Source organism: Salvia hispanica, chromosome 4 (assembly GCF_029641045.1).
Source record: "Salvia hispanica isolate PSC_SH4W2 chromosome 4, Shi_PSC_v1, whole genome shotgun sequence".
Classification (NCBI taxonomy): domain Eukaryota; kingdom Viridiplantae; phylum Streptophyta; class Magnoliopsida; order Lamiales; family Lamiaceae; genus Salvia; species Salvia hispanica.
Window position 1 is genome coordinate 39971759 of NC_142695.1, and position 13613 is coordinate 39985371.

General features: G+C 37.1%; 3 protein-coding genes and 1 long non-coding RNA gene across 4 annotated transcripts; 3 read left to right on the plus strand and 1 right to left on the minus strand.

Moving 5' to 3' along the window:
- The first annotated feature begins 344 nt into the window (after window positions 1–344).
- Window positions 345–1368, plus strand: LOC148928630 (uncharacterized). Its single transcript, XR_016137571.1, has 2 exons — window positions 345–628; window positions 722–1368. It is a non-coding gene; the product is annotated as an uncharacterized LOC148928630 (long non-coding RNA).
- A 3216-nt stretch (window positions 1369–4584) lies between these two features.
- Window positions 4585–5733, plus strand: LOC148928631 (protein FAR1-RELATED SEQUENCE 5-like). The gene is made up of 3 exons (XM_089056728.1): window positions 4585–4641; window positions 5052–5064; window positions 5123–5733. The coding sequence occupies exons 1-3, from the start codon at window positions 4585–4587 to the stop codon at window positions 5731–5733; spliced, it is 681 nt and encodes a 226-aa protein (XP_088912854.1).
- Window positions 5734–5743: 10 nt separating this feature from the next.
- Window positions 5744–7457, plus strand: LOC148928632 (protein FAR1-RELATED SEQUENCE 5-like). Its single transcript, XM_089056729.1, has 2 exons — window positions 5744–5886; window positions 6083–7457. The coding sequence occupies exons 1-2, from the start codon at window positions 5744–5746 to the stop codon at window positions 7455–7457; spliced, it is 1518 nt and encodes a 505-aa protein (XP_088912855.1).
- Window positions 7458–8125: 668 nt separating this feature from the next.
- On the minus strand, window positions 8126–8761 carry LOC148928633 (uncharacterized). The gene is made up of 2 exons (XM_089070213.1): window positions 8684–8761; window positions 8126–8494 (listed from the first exon to the last, which is right to left on the minus strand). The coding sequence occupies exons 1-2, from the start codon at window positions 8759–8761 to the stop codon at window positions 8126–8128; spliced, it is 447 nt and encodes a 148-aa protein (XP_088926339.1).
- Window positions 8762–13613: the final 4852 nt, after the last annotated feature.

The window sequence follows — 13613 nt, forward strand, 5'->3', positions numbered from 1 at the left end:
TAAAAAGAAGAGTTTTGGGAGGTTTTGAATAATTATTTTATACTGAGGGATATAAATGCAATTAATATAAATTTCAAAAATTAATTCTAATAAATATTCTATAATCCTATGCTTCCCCGTTTCTTCTTATGAGTGAGTGGGAGGTTAGCAAAACTGTTTTTCACCACTAAACCACTATCTTGCTACCACTTTCATTCCATACTTAATCACCCCATCTTGAATTGCTTATGATGTTGCGGGATTTCATAGTTATTGCACTATGTCATGATGCTTTTGTTTGTAAGTGAAAAGTATAGTGAATAAGTAAAAAGTGTGGTTTCACTTTGGATTTTTGTAGGATAATGAGGAAGTAGGATTGGTTCAGGCAAGGTGGTCATTTGTGAACAGGGAAGAGAATCTGCTTACGCGGTTGCAGCTGATTAACTTGGCTTTTCACTTTGAGGTTGAGCAGCAGGTTAATGGGATTTTCTTGAATGTCTTCGGTTTCAATGGGACTGCTGGTATATGGAGGATAAAGGCGTTGGAGGAGTCGGGCAGGTGGTTGGAGAGGATCACTGTCGAGGATATGGATATTGTCGTTCGCGCTCATCTTCATGGATGGAAGTTCGTTTTCCTTAACAACGTTGAGGTAGTAGCTAATTCAATTGCTACGATGATGGTTTTAGGCCCTTTTCTTGCTTTCCTTATGTGTGTTAGTTATGTTGCTTTGTTGAATGTCCAGTGCCAGTGTGAACTGCCCGAGTCATACGAGGCTTACCGGAAGCAGCCAGCATAGGTGCCATTCCGGGCCAATGCAGCTCTTCTGAAGATTTTGCTATTGTGAATAGAGGTAATGATACCAAAAATCTCCATATTCCATACCAATATTATTCAAAAAACAAGAGCAACATTTTGCTACACATAAATTGCATTCAACATTTTGGCTAAGTTTATTCTTTTTAATTATGTTCTGATTCCTTTATTTTATTAATTACTCACTCCGTCCCCGATTAAAAGTCACACTTTTCCATTTCGGTCCGTCCCCAATTAAGAGTCACACTTCATTTTTACCATAAATAGTAGGTAGGTCTCACATTCCACTAACTTATTATAAAACCAATATAAAAAAATGGGTCCCACATTTCACTAATTTTTTCAACAACTTTTCTTTACATTTCTTAAAACTCGTGCCCGGTCAAAGTGTGACTCCTAATGGGGGACGGAGGGAGTATATTTTTCTTTTCTTAATATTTTCTTAATTATATTTCTTTATTTTCTTCATTCATTTTTATATATCAATTTTCATACAACATCGTATTTGTTTTTAATATTATATGACTTATTGGTACTTTTTTCTTTTCAGTTATATTTTTCATTTTTTTCCGTCCATTTTTATCCATTACTATGTTTTCTTTTTTAGATTGATGTTACCACCATTTTTTTTCTTTTTATTTTTAATATTTATAATTTTTTTTTTCAATAGTAATGATTAGATTTTTATTCCATCTATGTTAATGCAAGTGGTAATTACATAATTTATAATTCAATTGCATAAGTTCAAGAAAAAATTGATTTAACTGAATCTGCATCTACTCTGCTCAGATTATACTACCACTTTAACATCTTGCTAAATTTTCTCAAGATTTATTAAAATAATGGAAATGCTAATATTGCCCAACCATTTTACCGATTCACATGATCCTCGAACAAACCCAGCCAGATTCAAGATACATACATATCTAGAGATCCAATAATCATACTCCGTTTCCCATGCAAAAAAACATTAAATGAAAGATAAATCCAAAATAAAAAACATTAACTGTTTTTCACCCAGCCAGATTCAAGATACATACACTATCTTGCTCCCACGTTCTTGCTCCCACGTTCATCCCTTACTTAATCACCCCATACATTCCGATTCCAAAAAAATTCCATATTCCAAACCAATATTATCCAAAAAACAAGACTAACATTTTGCTACACATCAATGGCGTTCAACATTTTGGAAATGTTTTTTATTTTTACAGATATTGCAGGTCAATTTATCGCCATAAGAAGTTTCTTCTCTCTGTTTATTGTTGATCTAATGATCTCTTTTTGGTATATGTTGCAGCTGAATTCATCGGTATAAAAGATTCGCTTAATTTTCTGTTTATCTGTTTATTGTTGAAAGGTTGGCTTAATTTTCTTCTCTCTATAGTCTAAACCATTTTTCTGTTTATTGTTCATCTACTGTTCTTTTCTTTGTCATTATGCATTCATGAGCTTAACAGGTTAGTTTCCTTTCATGTTATTTTATGTTTTTAGTTTGATTATTATTTTTATTTACTTTTGCTTCTTAAGAATGATACTATATCGTATACTAACAATCTAATACTAACAATTTAATTGTATAATTATTCGTCATTTTTACAGGTAGTTTGTTCACATAGGGAATTATTTGGCATCATTCAGAAGAGCATCATCCACACAGTTGCCTTTTGAAAAGAAGAGAGGTGGAGAGAGATACTCTCAAAAAGACGTCGACGACCGGTTGAGACCTTCTGTTTCTAACGGAGCTTTGAATGATGGAAAAAGAGTTTTTTCTCTTTCACATAGTACTTTTTAAAATTAGGATATATGCCTTTGGCTAATAAAAGGAATATTGTGTTTTATTTTTCTTCAAGAGTGTCTTTTCCTTGATGTTGTAAATTTTTTATTGAAGTAGTTACATTTGTAATTTTAATTTATTGTACTTTAAGAGGAAATCTTAACTTTGTATTATGAAATCTATTACTAAAGTGATTTATAATTCATTATTGAAATATTTTATGTAGATAACAACCATTGATTGATATGTTGATGAAGTGTGATTTAAAATAAAGTTAGAGAGCAGAAATAAAACGAATTTATTTATTAAGAATTCTTTCTTAAAGTAAAGGAATTTATTAAAACAAGCAAACACATAAAAGCAATCACACATAGAACATTTAAATTTAAATTAATAGATAAACTTACTAAAATCGATATACTGTAGTATAGGAATACAATATTAAAGATCGTCGTTCGCGCAACGCGCATAGGTTGAACTAGTTGTGGATAATAGTTGGGGTATAATTATGGTGACATAGAATAACTTGAGTGCCACAATAACATATTGTAGATAGTAAGTTATTGTGCTTCTTATTTATTGAATTCTCATTTTAAATGAATTCTTTATTGAAATTGAACATCTTAGAAAGTAGACAGTCTATTTATTAAAATGAGAGAGGAGAAAATATGTAATGAATATAATTAGTTTTAAATACAATATCTGGACAGTTAGAAAATGTCAACAGATGATAAAATAATATTAACAGAAAATGTCAATACAGTTTTAACGGTTGATGCTGTGTTGACAATGTGTTATCATTTTCTGTTGATGATATTTTATCATATGTAGATATTTTATAATCAGATCATAATTTGGAGTTTGTACAGTATATAATATTTACATTTTATCACTACTCTAATAAAGTATGTATCAAATTTTTAGTATCATTGACCGGGACTAATTATCATTCCACTCTGATATGGCAACACAACTAAAAGTACCATTTTATTCTCTCTTCACTAACTTTCTAATCATTATTTTCTTAAATCTCATATTTAGGAAAAATATCTTTCTCATAGTGTGACGAAGAGGGTTATTTTTTTAATATATTCCGGTATATAGGGTTGTGATCAATTGAGATTTTTTAGCCTAATTGAGAATTGAGATGCATTAGCAGCCACTAATTTTTATTAAATGAGTGGTCCAGAATTTGCCACATGAAAAATATTTTTAGATTAATTAATTATGAAATGACAGAATGGTAATTTTATGGTACATTTTATTCAATAAATACTCTTTTTAAATTTTATTTTATTTTTATTTTTATTTTTTTAAATTTTTTTTTGCAACTACGTATAGTCATATACACTTCATATCAAATACACATATAATTCATATCAACTACACATATATAATGTCAACTACATATACAATTCATGTCAACTATACACATATAAATTATAATGTCAACTATAAGTTGTTGACATTGTGCATGCTATTGATGATAATACCCCCGAGTTAATATAATCTACTTGCGCGCAGTTGTCATTTTAAAAATGTGTGAATGAGTGGGTGAAAATACATCTCAATTCTCAATTAAGCTGAAAAATCTCGAACTTAACTAAAAACCCCAGCACATATATATATATATATATATATATATATAGAGGTGTATTCATATGCTTTTCCTATATTATATGCTTTTTGCTTTTTAATCCCAACTATTCATTCTTATCATCTAATGGACGAAATTAAGGCCTGATCATCTATTTTTTATTAATTAAATAAGTGGAAAAGGGTTTTTAAGGGAATGACAATGTTGGTGGTTATGGAAAGTCCAAGATTTTCTCCTCACACAATATTGCGTCGGTTTTTTAATTATTCTCCAGAATTTTTTCTTCTCATTCACCGTGAAAATAACCTCTCTTCTCTTTCATCTTTCAACGTTAGTTCTTCGTTACAAATCAAATCTTGCCTTGGTTGTAATTATCGTATATTTTTCGGAGTGTTCATGGAATATTATCGTTAATACAATGGAAGAAGGTGGTTCCTCAACAATGGACCAAGCTTATGATTCAAACATGACGAAGGTAATTAATTTCGAGAAGTCATCGTTTTTTGTATCTACGTTTCATTAATATCCAAATCACACATATTAGCGCAAACTTCTTTGACATTCTGTAGCTGTTAATTAAAGGGGATCGCCTAGGGTTTAGAATTGAGTTTGCATGGGCTAGGGTTTATGGACGGGCGGTTTGGATGTAAAGTTGTGAATAAATAATCCAACTATTAGTTTGTCTTGTTTATGGTTTAGAAACGTTGATTCATCTCGGGTGTTGTGGTACTAGCTACAAATAATGTAGATTTAGTACTATATAATTTACATTATTATATAGATAATACACGTTTTATGTTGTGTTAGACGCGTTAATTAAACTAGGGTGTTGTGTTATTAGATACATATAATGTAGATTTAGTTCTGGATAATGTACATTGGTAGATAGATAATGCAAGTTTTATGGTTCATAATGTTTGTGTTAGCTGAGTTTTGTTTTTTGTGATTCTGTGCAGTGGTTGTTGTACCTGAGTGTTCGAAAGAGTTGAAGCCTGTCTTTGGCCAGAAGTTCAAATCACTGGATTTTTGTTTTGCGTTCTACGATGTGTATGCCCGGGCTGTTGGTTTTGATACTCGCAAATCACAAACGAGAAAAACTGATGGTATAATTACTTGGTATAAGGTGGTATGCAACAGGGAAGGCAGCAAGAACTCGTGCGTGGATGACCAAGCAAATGCACGGTCTGGTTTTTCGTTGAAACGTCGACGTTTATCCAAGCGTTGTGGTTGTAAAGCCAGTATCTCATTCAAGTTCTTCTCCGACGGAGGAGTTTCAGGTTATACTGTCGAGGAGTTTAACGAAGTTCATAACCATTACATGGTTGGAACAGAGCATCAGCAGTTCATGTCAATCAATCGCAAGTTGGACGACGTACATCACCAATTTATCCTTGATTGTTCAAAGGCTAACATAGGTCCCACGCTCACGTTTAATGTGCTGAAGGAAATTCTAGGTGGTTTTCAGCTCGTTGGCTGCAATGTTGGGGATATAAGGAATGCTTCACGAGACATCAAAGCATACGCTCATGGTATTGACGTACAAATGGTTTTGGATGATATGGCTTAGGAAGAAAGAGATGTCCGAGGCATTCACATATGAGTACGAGGTTAATGCTAGCGACCAGCTGGTTGCTCTGTTCTGGTGTGATGGTTTGATGAAGAGGAATTACCACATGTTCGGTGATATTGTGGCTTTTGACACCACCTACAACACAAATAGGTATACCTGTCGTGCATTAAAACAGTTAATACCTACATTATTATATGCATTAATATATACTATATATGCATTATACATGTTCTTTGCTTGACTTATGCCGGCTTATGTTACACATGTATTGTATGATCTTCGCGCCCTTCACGGGAAAGGACAATCATGGGCGACCAGTAACTTTCGCTGCTGGTTTGGTAAGCAGCAAGAAGACCGGCGCTTTTGCATGGCTGTTTAGACATTTTGTCCAATGTATGGGTGTTGCTCCGAAGATGATTGTTACAGATCAAGATTTGGGGATGAGATCGGCTATTGAAGAGATTCTTGTTGGGACTCGCCACAGATGGTGTATGTGGCATATCATGCACAAGTTGGCCAATAAAGTTCCTGGTCGGTTGTTGCGGGACGAAGATTTCAAGAAAGAGTTCAATGCCTGCGTCTGGTCGGATCTGCTAGAACCCGATGAGTTCGAAGAAGAGTGGAATGGAATACTTGAACGTTATGACCTGGAAGACCATGGTTGGTTGAAGACATTGTACGACTACAGGCAATTATGGATACCTGCATACTTCAGAGATTTCCCAATGGGCTCGATGATTAGGACCACCTCTATTTCTGAGTCAGAGAATAGTTTCTATAAAAAATTTCTGAAGCCACGCAACAACATTGCCGAATTCTACTTGAATTTCAACCAAGCTGTGGATTTCCAGCGGAATAGTAGAACAAAGCTGGACTACCAAGACGCGACTGCCCTACCTATATTGGCCACTGCTCTTCCTTTCGAGAAACATGCTTCTACTCTGTACACAGATAGTATGTTCAAGAAAATACAAGAGGAGATTGTTGAGGGAAATGACAGATGCCGCGTTTTGGACTTCTTGTCTGCAGACATGGTGGACACCTACAAACTCGGAGACAGCCTTCGCAATTCGTACTTTGTGAGACATGATAAGAGTGACGAGTCATACTCATGCGATTGCAAACTTTTCGTTAGGCAGGGATATCTGTGCAGTCATATATTCTTTTTGTTTAGGAACAATGAAGTGAAAAAGATTTCGGATGACTACTGTGCAAGTAGATGGCTGAAGACCCCGCTAGCTAAGGCTGTCCATGGACATGTTGATGAGACTTTACCTACACAGTCCTTTGTTGATGAAAGGCAAAACGTTTCAAAGCAAGGGATCTCACTGTTCTATGGTTTTCTTCGTCGTTTTGAGACGGACATTGATGTGCTTCGTGCATTCGTAGGTGGACTAGAGGAACTGGGTAATTCACTTCAAGCTGGAACTCCTTTAACATCCGTTTCTGAGAAGAGGCGCATGATTGAACAGTTTTATGGAATGGAAAGGCCGGAAGTCGTCGAGGTCCACCCTCCGGATGTGGTAAAGACGAAGGGGCACGCGAGCAGCTCCGCTAGTCGTCTGATTTCCAAGAGAGAAAAGGCTATCAAGGATGCTACTAGGCCCCTTAGACGGTGTAAGGCGTGCGATGAGTTGTGCCATCATGACTCTAGAAATTGCCCAATGCTTAAAGAGCTTGAAATGGAGAATGAGCTGCGTAAGGGAAAGAGGAAATGTTGATTTATTATCATTCAAACAACAATATTTTTCTTTGTTTTGCGTTTTATGCGCAGTGTTTAAGTCTATTTCTTCCCACCTTGAACAAGGATTTTAAAATGATTGTTCATTATTAAAGTTTTTTTGTGCATTATTGTTATCTATTTTTTACATTATTTTAATTTACTACGTTCAACGTATTCTGATTTATTATAGGAGCCGGGTGTTTTGGAGTCATAGTATTTTGCATAATGTGAATCACCGTGCAATATATGGATATTTACAAACATTATCCATGCATAAGTATTACATTATTGTGTTATATGCAATGGTATGTAACCTCACAAAAATCACGGAAAAATGCATTACAAATCGAGTTATTTACATTATTTGTTTCCTTATATGCATTGTACTTTTCTAATACATTATTCCCTGAATTTTGTACATTATTAGGCAATAATTTGTAATTATTAAGTTTTAAGAAGCCATTACCAGTTTTGTGCAACAAGCATATAGTACCAACATTTCCAAAACATTCTAAATCACCTAGTTCAGGGGTATGCAAAACATTTAGTACCAACATAGCCAAAACAATCCACCATATCCAAAGCATTCGGACCCCTAACTTCAATGTTCACCCTTCCATCATAAAAAAAACATCTAGTTCATATCCAAATCAAAACCTATCTAGTTCACTCGATCCCATGATTCTCGACCCACCTTTCAAAGCTGAATTTAGCCGGCTTATCCATCCAATGCTTCGTGGCTTGTGTTTGGTTGGTCCCAGTCTTCGAGTTGTGTGGAGAAGTTAGCAGAGCAGTTGTAAACTTCATTCGCAACAACTCTAGGCTCTTCGTTCCTTTGCCAGTTAGACCACAGTCCCAATCCTTCTCCCTCTCTCCGAAGTACGTCTCCATATGCCTCATCACATACACCCCCGTGTCCATTGTGGCACTGTTGTTCCTCCACGGCATTGTCACAACATGTGCACTACATTTTCTGACCTGTGCCGCCATTTTTGAAACCTTGGACTTCGTAAGGGCTGCTGCAAAGAATTTTTTCTACACGGCAAAAAAAATAACAAATTAACACTGGAATATAATGTGCAATTTTGGATGTGTAATGCAGAAATTTTGTTGTATAATTCAAAAATGGAGAATGTGAAATTGGAATATAATGTGCAATTTTGGATGTGTAATGCAGAAATTGTGTTGTATAATTCAGAAATTATGTGGTGTAATCTATATTACCAGAAGAGAGGGTGTCTCCCCATATTTTTCTCCAAAGGTTCCGTGTGACTCCGCCAAGGTGTGATCAATGATGTTCATATTGGAATCTCAAAGATCAAAACAGACCACATACTGGTGGGATGCTCCCCAAACTGGGAAAAAGAACTGCACAACGGAAGGACCATTACAACACATTATTATCTCCATTACAGCTACGAAACAACTACATTATTTCACTATAACTCACCATTTCAAACTTGTCCCACTGATAGCTGCTCGTTCCAATTGTTTCCTCCAACACCCTGGTCCAGAACGTATCAAACTTGAATTCTTCGGTCCATTCGGGTAGTGCGTCCACCATTGACTGAATCTGTAGTTTGTTTGGGTTAGCCGTATCAAACTTGACAGAAACATGGAGAGAACGGTGTACACTCACGCATGGTTTTGTTGAGAAGAAAAGCCTGGAAACTGTCTCTGGTGCCTTGTTCCTTTCCATTGTATTCAGGTAAGAGCTCCATGTGTCGATAACATCGGGGCTCACTGGCTTGAATGGTGCTAATGACTGCATCTCGATCAGCACAGTACTCTTAAAGTTGTCGTAGTAGACAACTGAATCCCTATACATGTTTAGCCAGTTAAAACAAATTGACATGTCCCAAAAATGAGAATATCTAAAGTATAATTTTTACCTGTTCTTCTCCGCAGTGTTAAGAACCCAGTAGTAGATTTGCTTGTCCACTGTGTGTGGCTTTGCCGTCAGTCTAACCGCTCTCTCGTTGAATGGAGACCGGGCTGCCAGACTTGGCTTCTTCATTCGTCCTTTTCCCTTCTTGAAAAAAATAAAGACACATATAAAGCAATTAGTGGATCTATTACTTTAGTTTTTGAATTAACTACGCTATTTGATACCTCATCCGCATCCGACTCTTGTGCGATGTGTTTCCCTCTCGCTTTTTCTTGATCACCAACCTTTCGACCACCATGTTTAGGAACTACAGGTTGTAGTGGCTCATTTGTTCTCGCAACACCAATCTGTACGCCCTTAAGGGGTTCAGCAGTCTGTACCTGTAAACAAGAAAAAAGTGTTACAATTCAACAATGCATGACATCAACGTAATAATGCATAAAATTGTGTCTCCATTTAGATATTCAACCTCTTGCCGAATGTCCATCTGTTTGCCCTTTGCTGCCTTCGAAGTTCCCTCCCTAGCTGGCTGTTTTCTCTTGGCTGGCGGAACCTCAATGCGTCTCCCTTTGGTTGTCTGGGTTATTTGAAAAAATAGTTAAGCAAAATCAACTGATGAATGCAGTAATATATACATATAATGTACAGCTTGGGGCATATAATGAAAGTTTTTTATTACCCAATGCAAGTAATGCTCGGGGCATATATTTACCTTGACGGTGTCCTCCACGGCTGCACTCTTTGATTTGTCTTTATCTTTCCCGGCTTTACTCTTGGCCGCTGCATTCTCCCTATCCTTGCCATCATCTTCGACACTGCTTCTACGCACCTGCAAACAATGCAACACATATAAAAAATGTGTAATAATGATACTAACTAATAACACTTAATCATTTATTTTCTTGGAGCATACCTCAGTTGCTGCTCCTGACCTATGCAAGCGGGAAGGTTTCTCAACCCGTGCACCTCTAGCATCTTCTGCTGTGTTATCAGGGATATCACTGCCTATTTGATCTTGTATGGGCATGTCCCCTCCTTGGTCAGCAGCACCAACCGGGTCATCTTGGGCTGTATCATCATTGTTCGTTGTCCCTGAACCACCAGCCATGTCTGTCGGCTGTGTTTGCTGTGACGCAAACGGGTCAGGACATTCAAAACCCTCAAGCACAAAAGATGGCCTATCGAAGCCTCTTGCAATCTCCTTCTTCTTGTCATACGCCGACATCATTTTTTCCATCTCTTCAATCCACTCTGGACTGTACTCCTCTTCGTCTTGCCTTGCCTGAGTCAATTGCGTAACTATTTCTTCATCTTGAACTACAATCTCATCCTCTAATCCCAGCAACTTCTTCCCTATCTGACTCCCTACTCGGATGCCCTGATCCTCCAGCAGTTCAACGGGTATCATCTTGAAATCCTCTACCCACGTCGTGATGGCATGGCCCATCAGCACACTTGAAGCGATGAACTTATCTCGTATACGTTTAGCTCTGTTTGTGCTTGGTGCTGCACCATCTCCTCTGTTCACAGCCTGCAACCTCCTAGCTTCCTCATCCATCAAATACTTTTCCTTATCAACACAGTCCTCCAACCTTCCAGTACCGAACTGATCACGCTCGGCATCCTCTCTTTTTTTTTAAGTTTTCCATCGTCCAGCCTTTTAGTGTTGGCCAGGCCCGGCTGACTCGCCTCCGGATGTGAACCACGCGGTCCACATACGTCAACTGGTAAATACAGAGGTACTGAAGGTCAATAATCCATTTTCTGGTAAGCTTAATGCATGAACACACTATGTTTAATGCAAGAAATGACTGACAGTAATGCATAAGTAAAACAAAATATGAAATATGCTTCAATATGACCAAAATTCACTTTTCATGCTGAGAGGGTTTCACTTACCAATAAAAAGTGCATAGGCCCGGTGAAATATAGAGTGTCCCCTTTCTTCCATGTAGGATAAGTGGCCTCCAATACTGATAAGACGTAGCCGCACCAGTTGAGACTCCTAATCCCATCAACATCATCGATGAAGTGTAGAATCTTCGGCTTCAAGTTACCGTCCGCCGGTGTCTCAATTACTGCATTTTCTAGCATGAACATGAACATCCGTTTGAAATCAGGACCACCGTTCACCTCCTGCTTAATCACTTTCGCAACATCAGCCGCTGTCATTTTGTAACGACTCTTTCCACAACGTTCTGCAACGTAGTCGTTGAACTGGAATGCGGTTTGCTTATCAACTGGCCTTGAGATTGGTGTTGGCCCTTTTGGAAAACCTAACGTCAGATGGACATCGTCCTCATCGATCGTCAAGCCTCCACCGCCACATAACGGTATCTGGCAGCGTGTAAGATTCAATGAGTTGAGAACCCAGAAGGCGATGTACCCGGGGATCTCGCTGATGTTGTAGTGTAGCATGGCCCCGAATCCAAGTTCTTCCACTGCTTCCTTTTGCCGTGGGGTCAGCTCTTTCAAACAATTCACAAAGTCTGTGGTGCTCCTTGTGTATAAATGGTCAACCTTTTTCCCTCGAGTCTTCCTCTTGTCCGCATCTTCAGTTGAGGTACTAGCCTCTGCCATCTGCTGGTCCTTTAGTCTATCTCTAAACTTTTGTGCCACTGATAAAGGCAGTATATCATCCACAGCCTGATCTATATCCAATCTTGGGTGTTTGGAAGCTGCAAAAAGGAATAAGTGCACAATTACAATTGGATAAATGCATAATAATAACTAGTTAATGTTAATGAACCGTATCATAATGCATAAACTGTACTTAATAATGTAGCAACCACGATTACAATCAGCTATGGAATACAGTTGTAATGCAAAATAACATGACCACAATGCACAAAAAATGTTAAATAATGTTGAAATCTTGACTGCAATGCACCAAATAAGCACTAAAACTACAAATAATGCAGAAAAAGAACTGAATAATGTACAAAAAAAGGTAAACCACTTCTAGCAACATTAAAGCAGAGATGGAATACAGTTGTAATGCAAAAAAACAGGAACAAAATGCACCAAACACATTAAATCATGCAGTAAAATTTTCACTACCGACATTGTAGAGTAATAATGATGCAAACCAAACAAATAATTCAGAAAATTTAATGAATACTTTTTAAAAATTTGCAACCAACTTCTATAATGTTGATATCCAACCGAATAATGCATAAAAATAACTTGATAATGTACACAAAAGGTAAAGCACTTGTAGCAACATTATGTCTGCTATGGAATACAGTTTTACTGTAAAAAAACAGGACCAAAATGCACAAAAACTGTTCAATAATGTTGAAATATTGAGTGCAATGCACCAAATAAGCACTACAACTACACACCTTCATCAACAAAACTAACACAAACACAAAGAATGCAGGAAAAGAACTGAATAATGTAAAAAAAAGGTAAACCACTTCTACCAACATTAAAACAGAGCTGGAATACAGTTTTAATGCCAAAAAACAGGAATAAAATGCACCAAAATTTTTGAATAACGTATGAAACTTCTCCTTAGACGCACTGCAGAATAATAATGATGAAACCCAAACGAATAATTCAGAACATTCAAGGAATAATGTTTATAAATTTGAAATCACTAAGAAGAACAACTACCCAGCTATGTGAAAGAGTGGTAATGCAAACAAATAACCATAAAATGCACAACATTCTCACCTTCGGTCTGCGTGGGCTGGCTCTTGTAGGGGCGGCCTCTTTTCGACATCGCAAAACTAACACACACAACACCACCACCAGAAAGCGCGTTAGAAAATACACCAGAACCACAAAATTCGAACATTTAAATCAAGGTCGACAAGAATCCTCAAATTGAGGACGAATACATCCGAAAACCCTAAAATCAAACCAAATTCTACTCAGAAAACAACAAAAAACATCCAAATATTGATACCCCATTATCTAAGGCTCACTTTTTCACATTTTTCAAAGAAAATTTACTAAAAAGCGAGACTTAATACTCATACCTTACACGAGGAACGGAGATGTACACTTGACCGACGGCGCTCGCGCCCTAAACCCTGAACTTTGAGACCCTGAATCGTCGACCCAGTTGCTTTTCACTGTCAAATTCTGCTTCGAAGTCGCCGCCGGTTCAAAGCTATTTCAACGGCGGTGGCTAGGGTTCGGCTTGTTCTGAAAAATGAGAGAATTTTGGTTGATATAGTTCGATTTGATAGAATGAGAGAGAGAGAGAGTAAGAAGTTGGAAGGTGTATCAAAATCCCGCTTAATTATCGGAACTGCC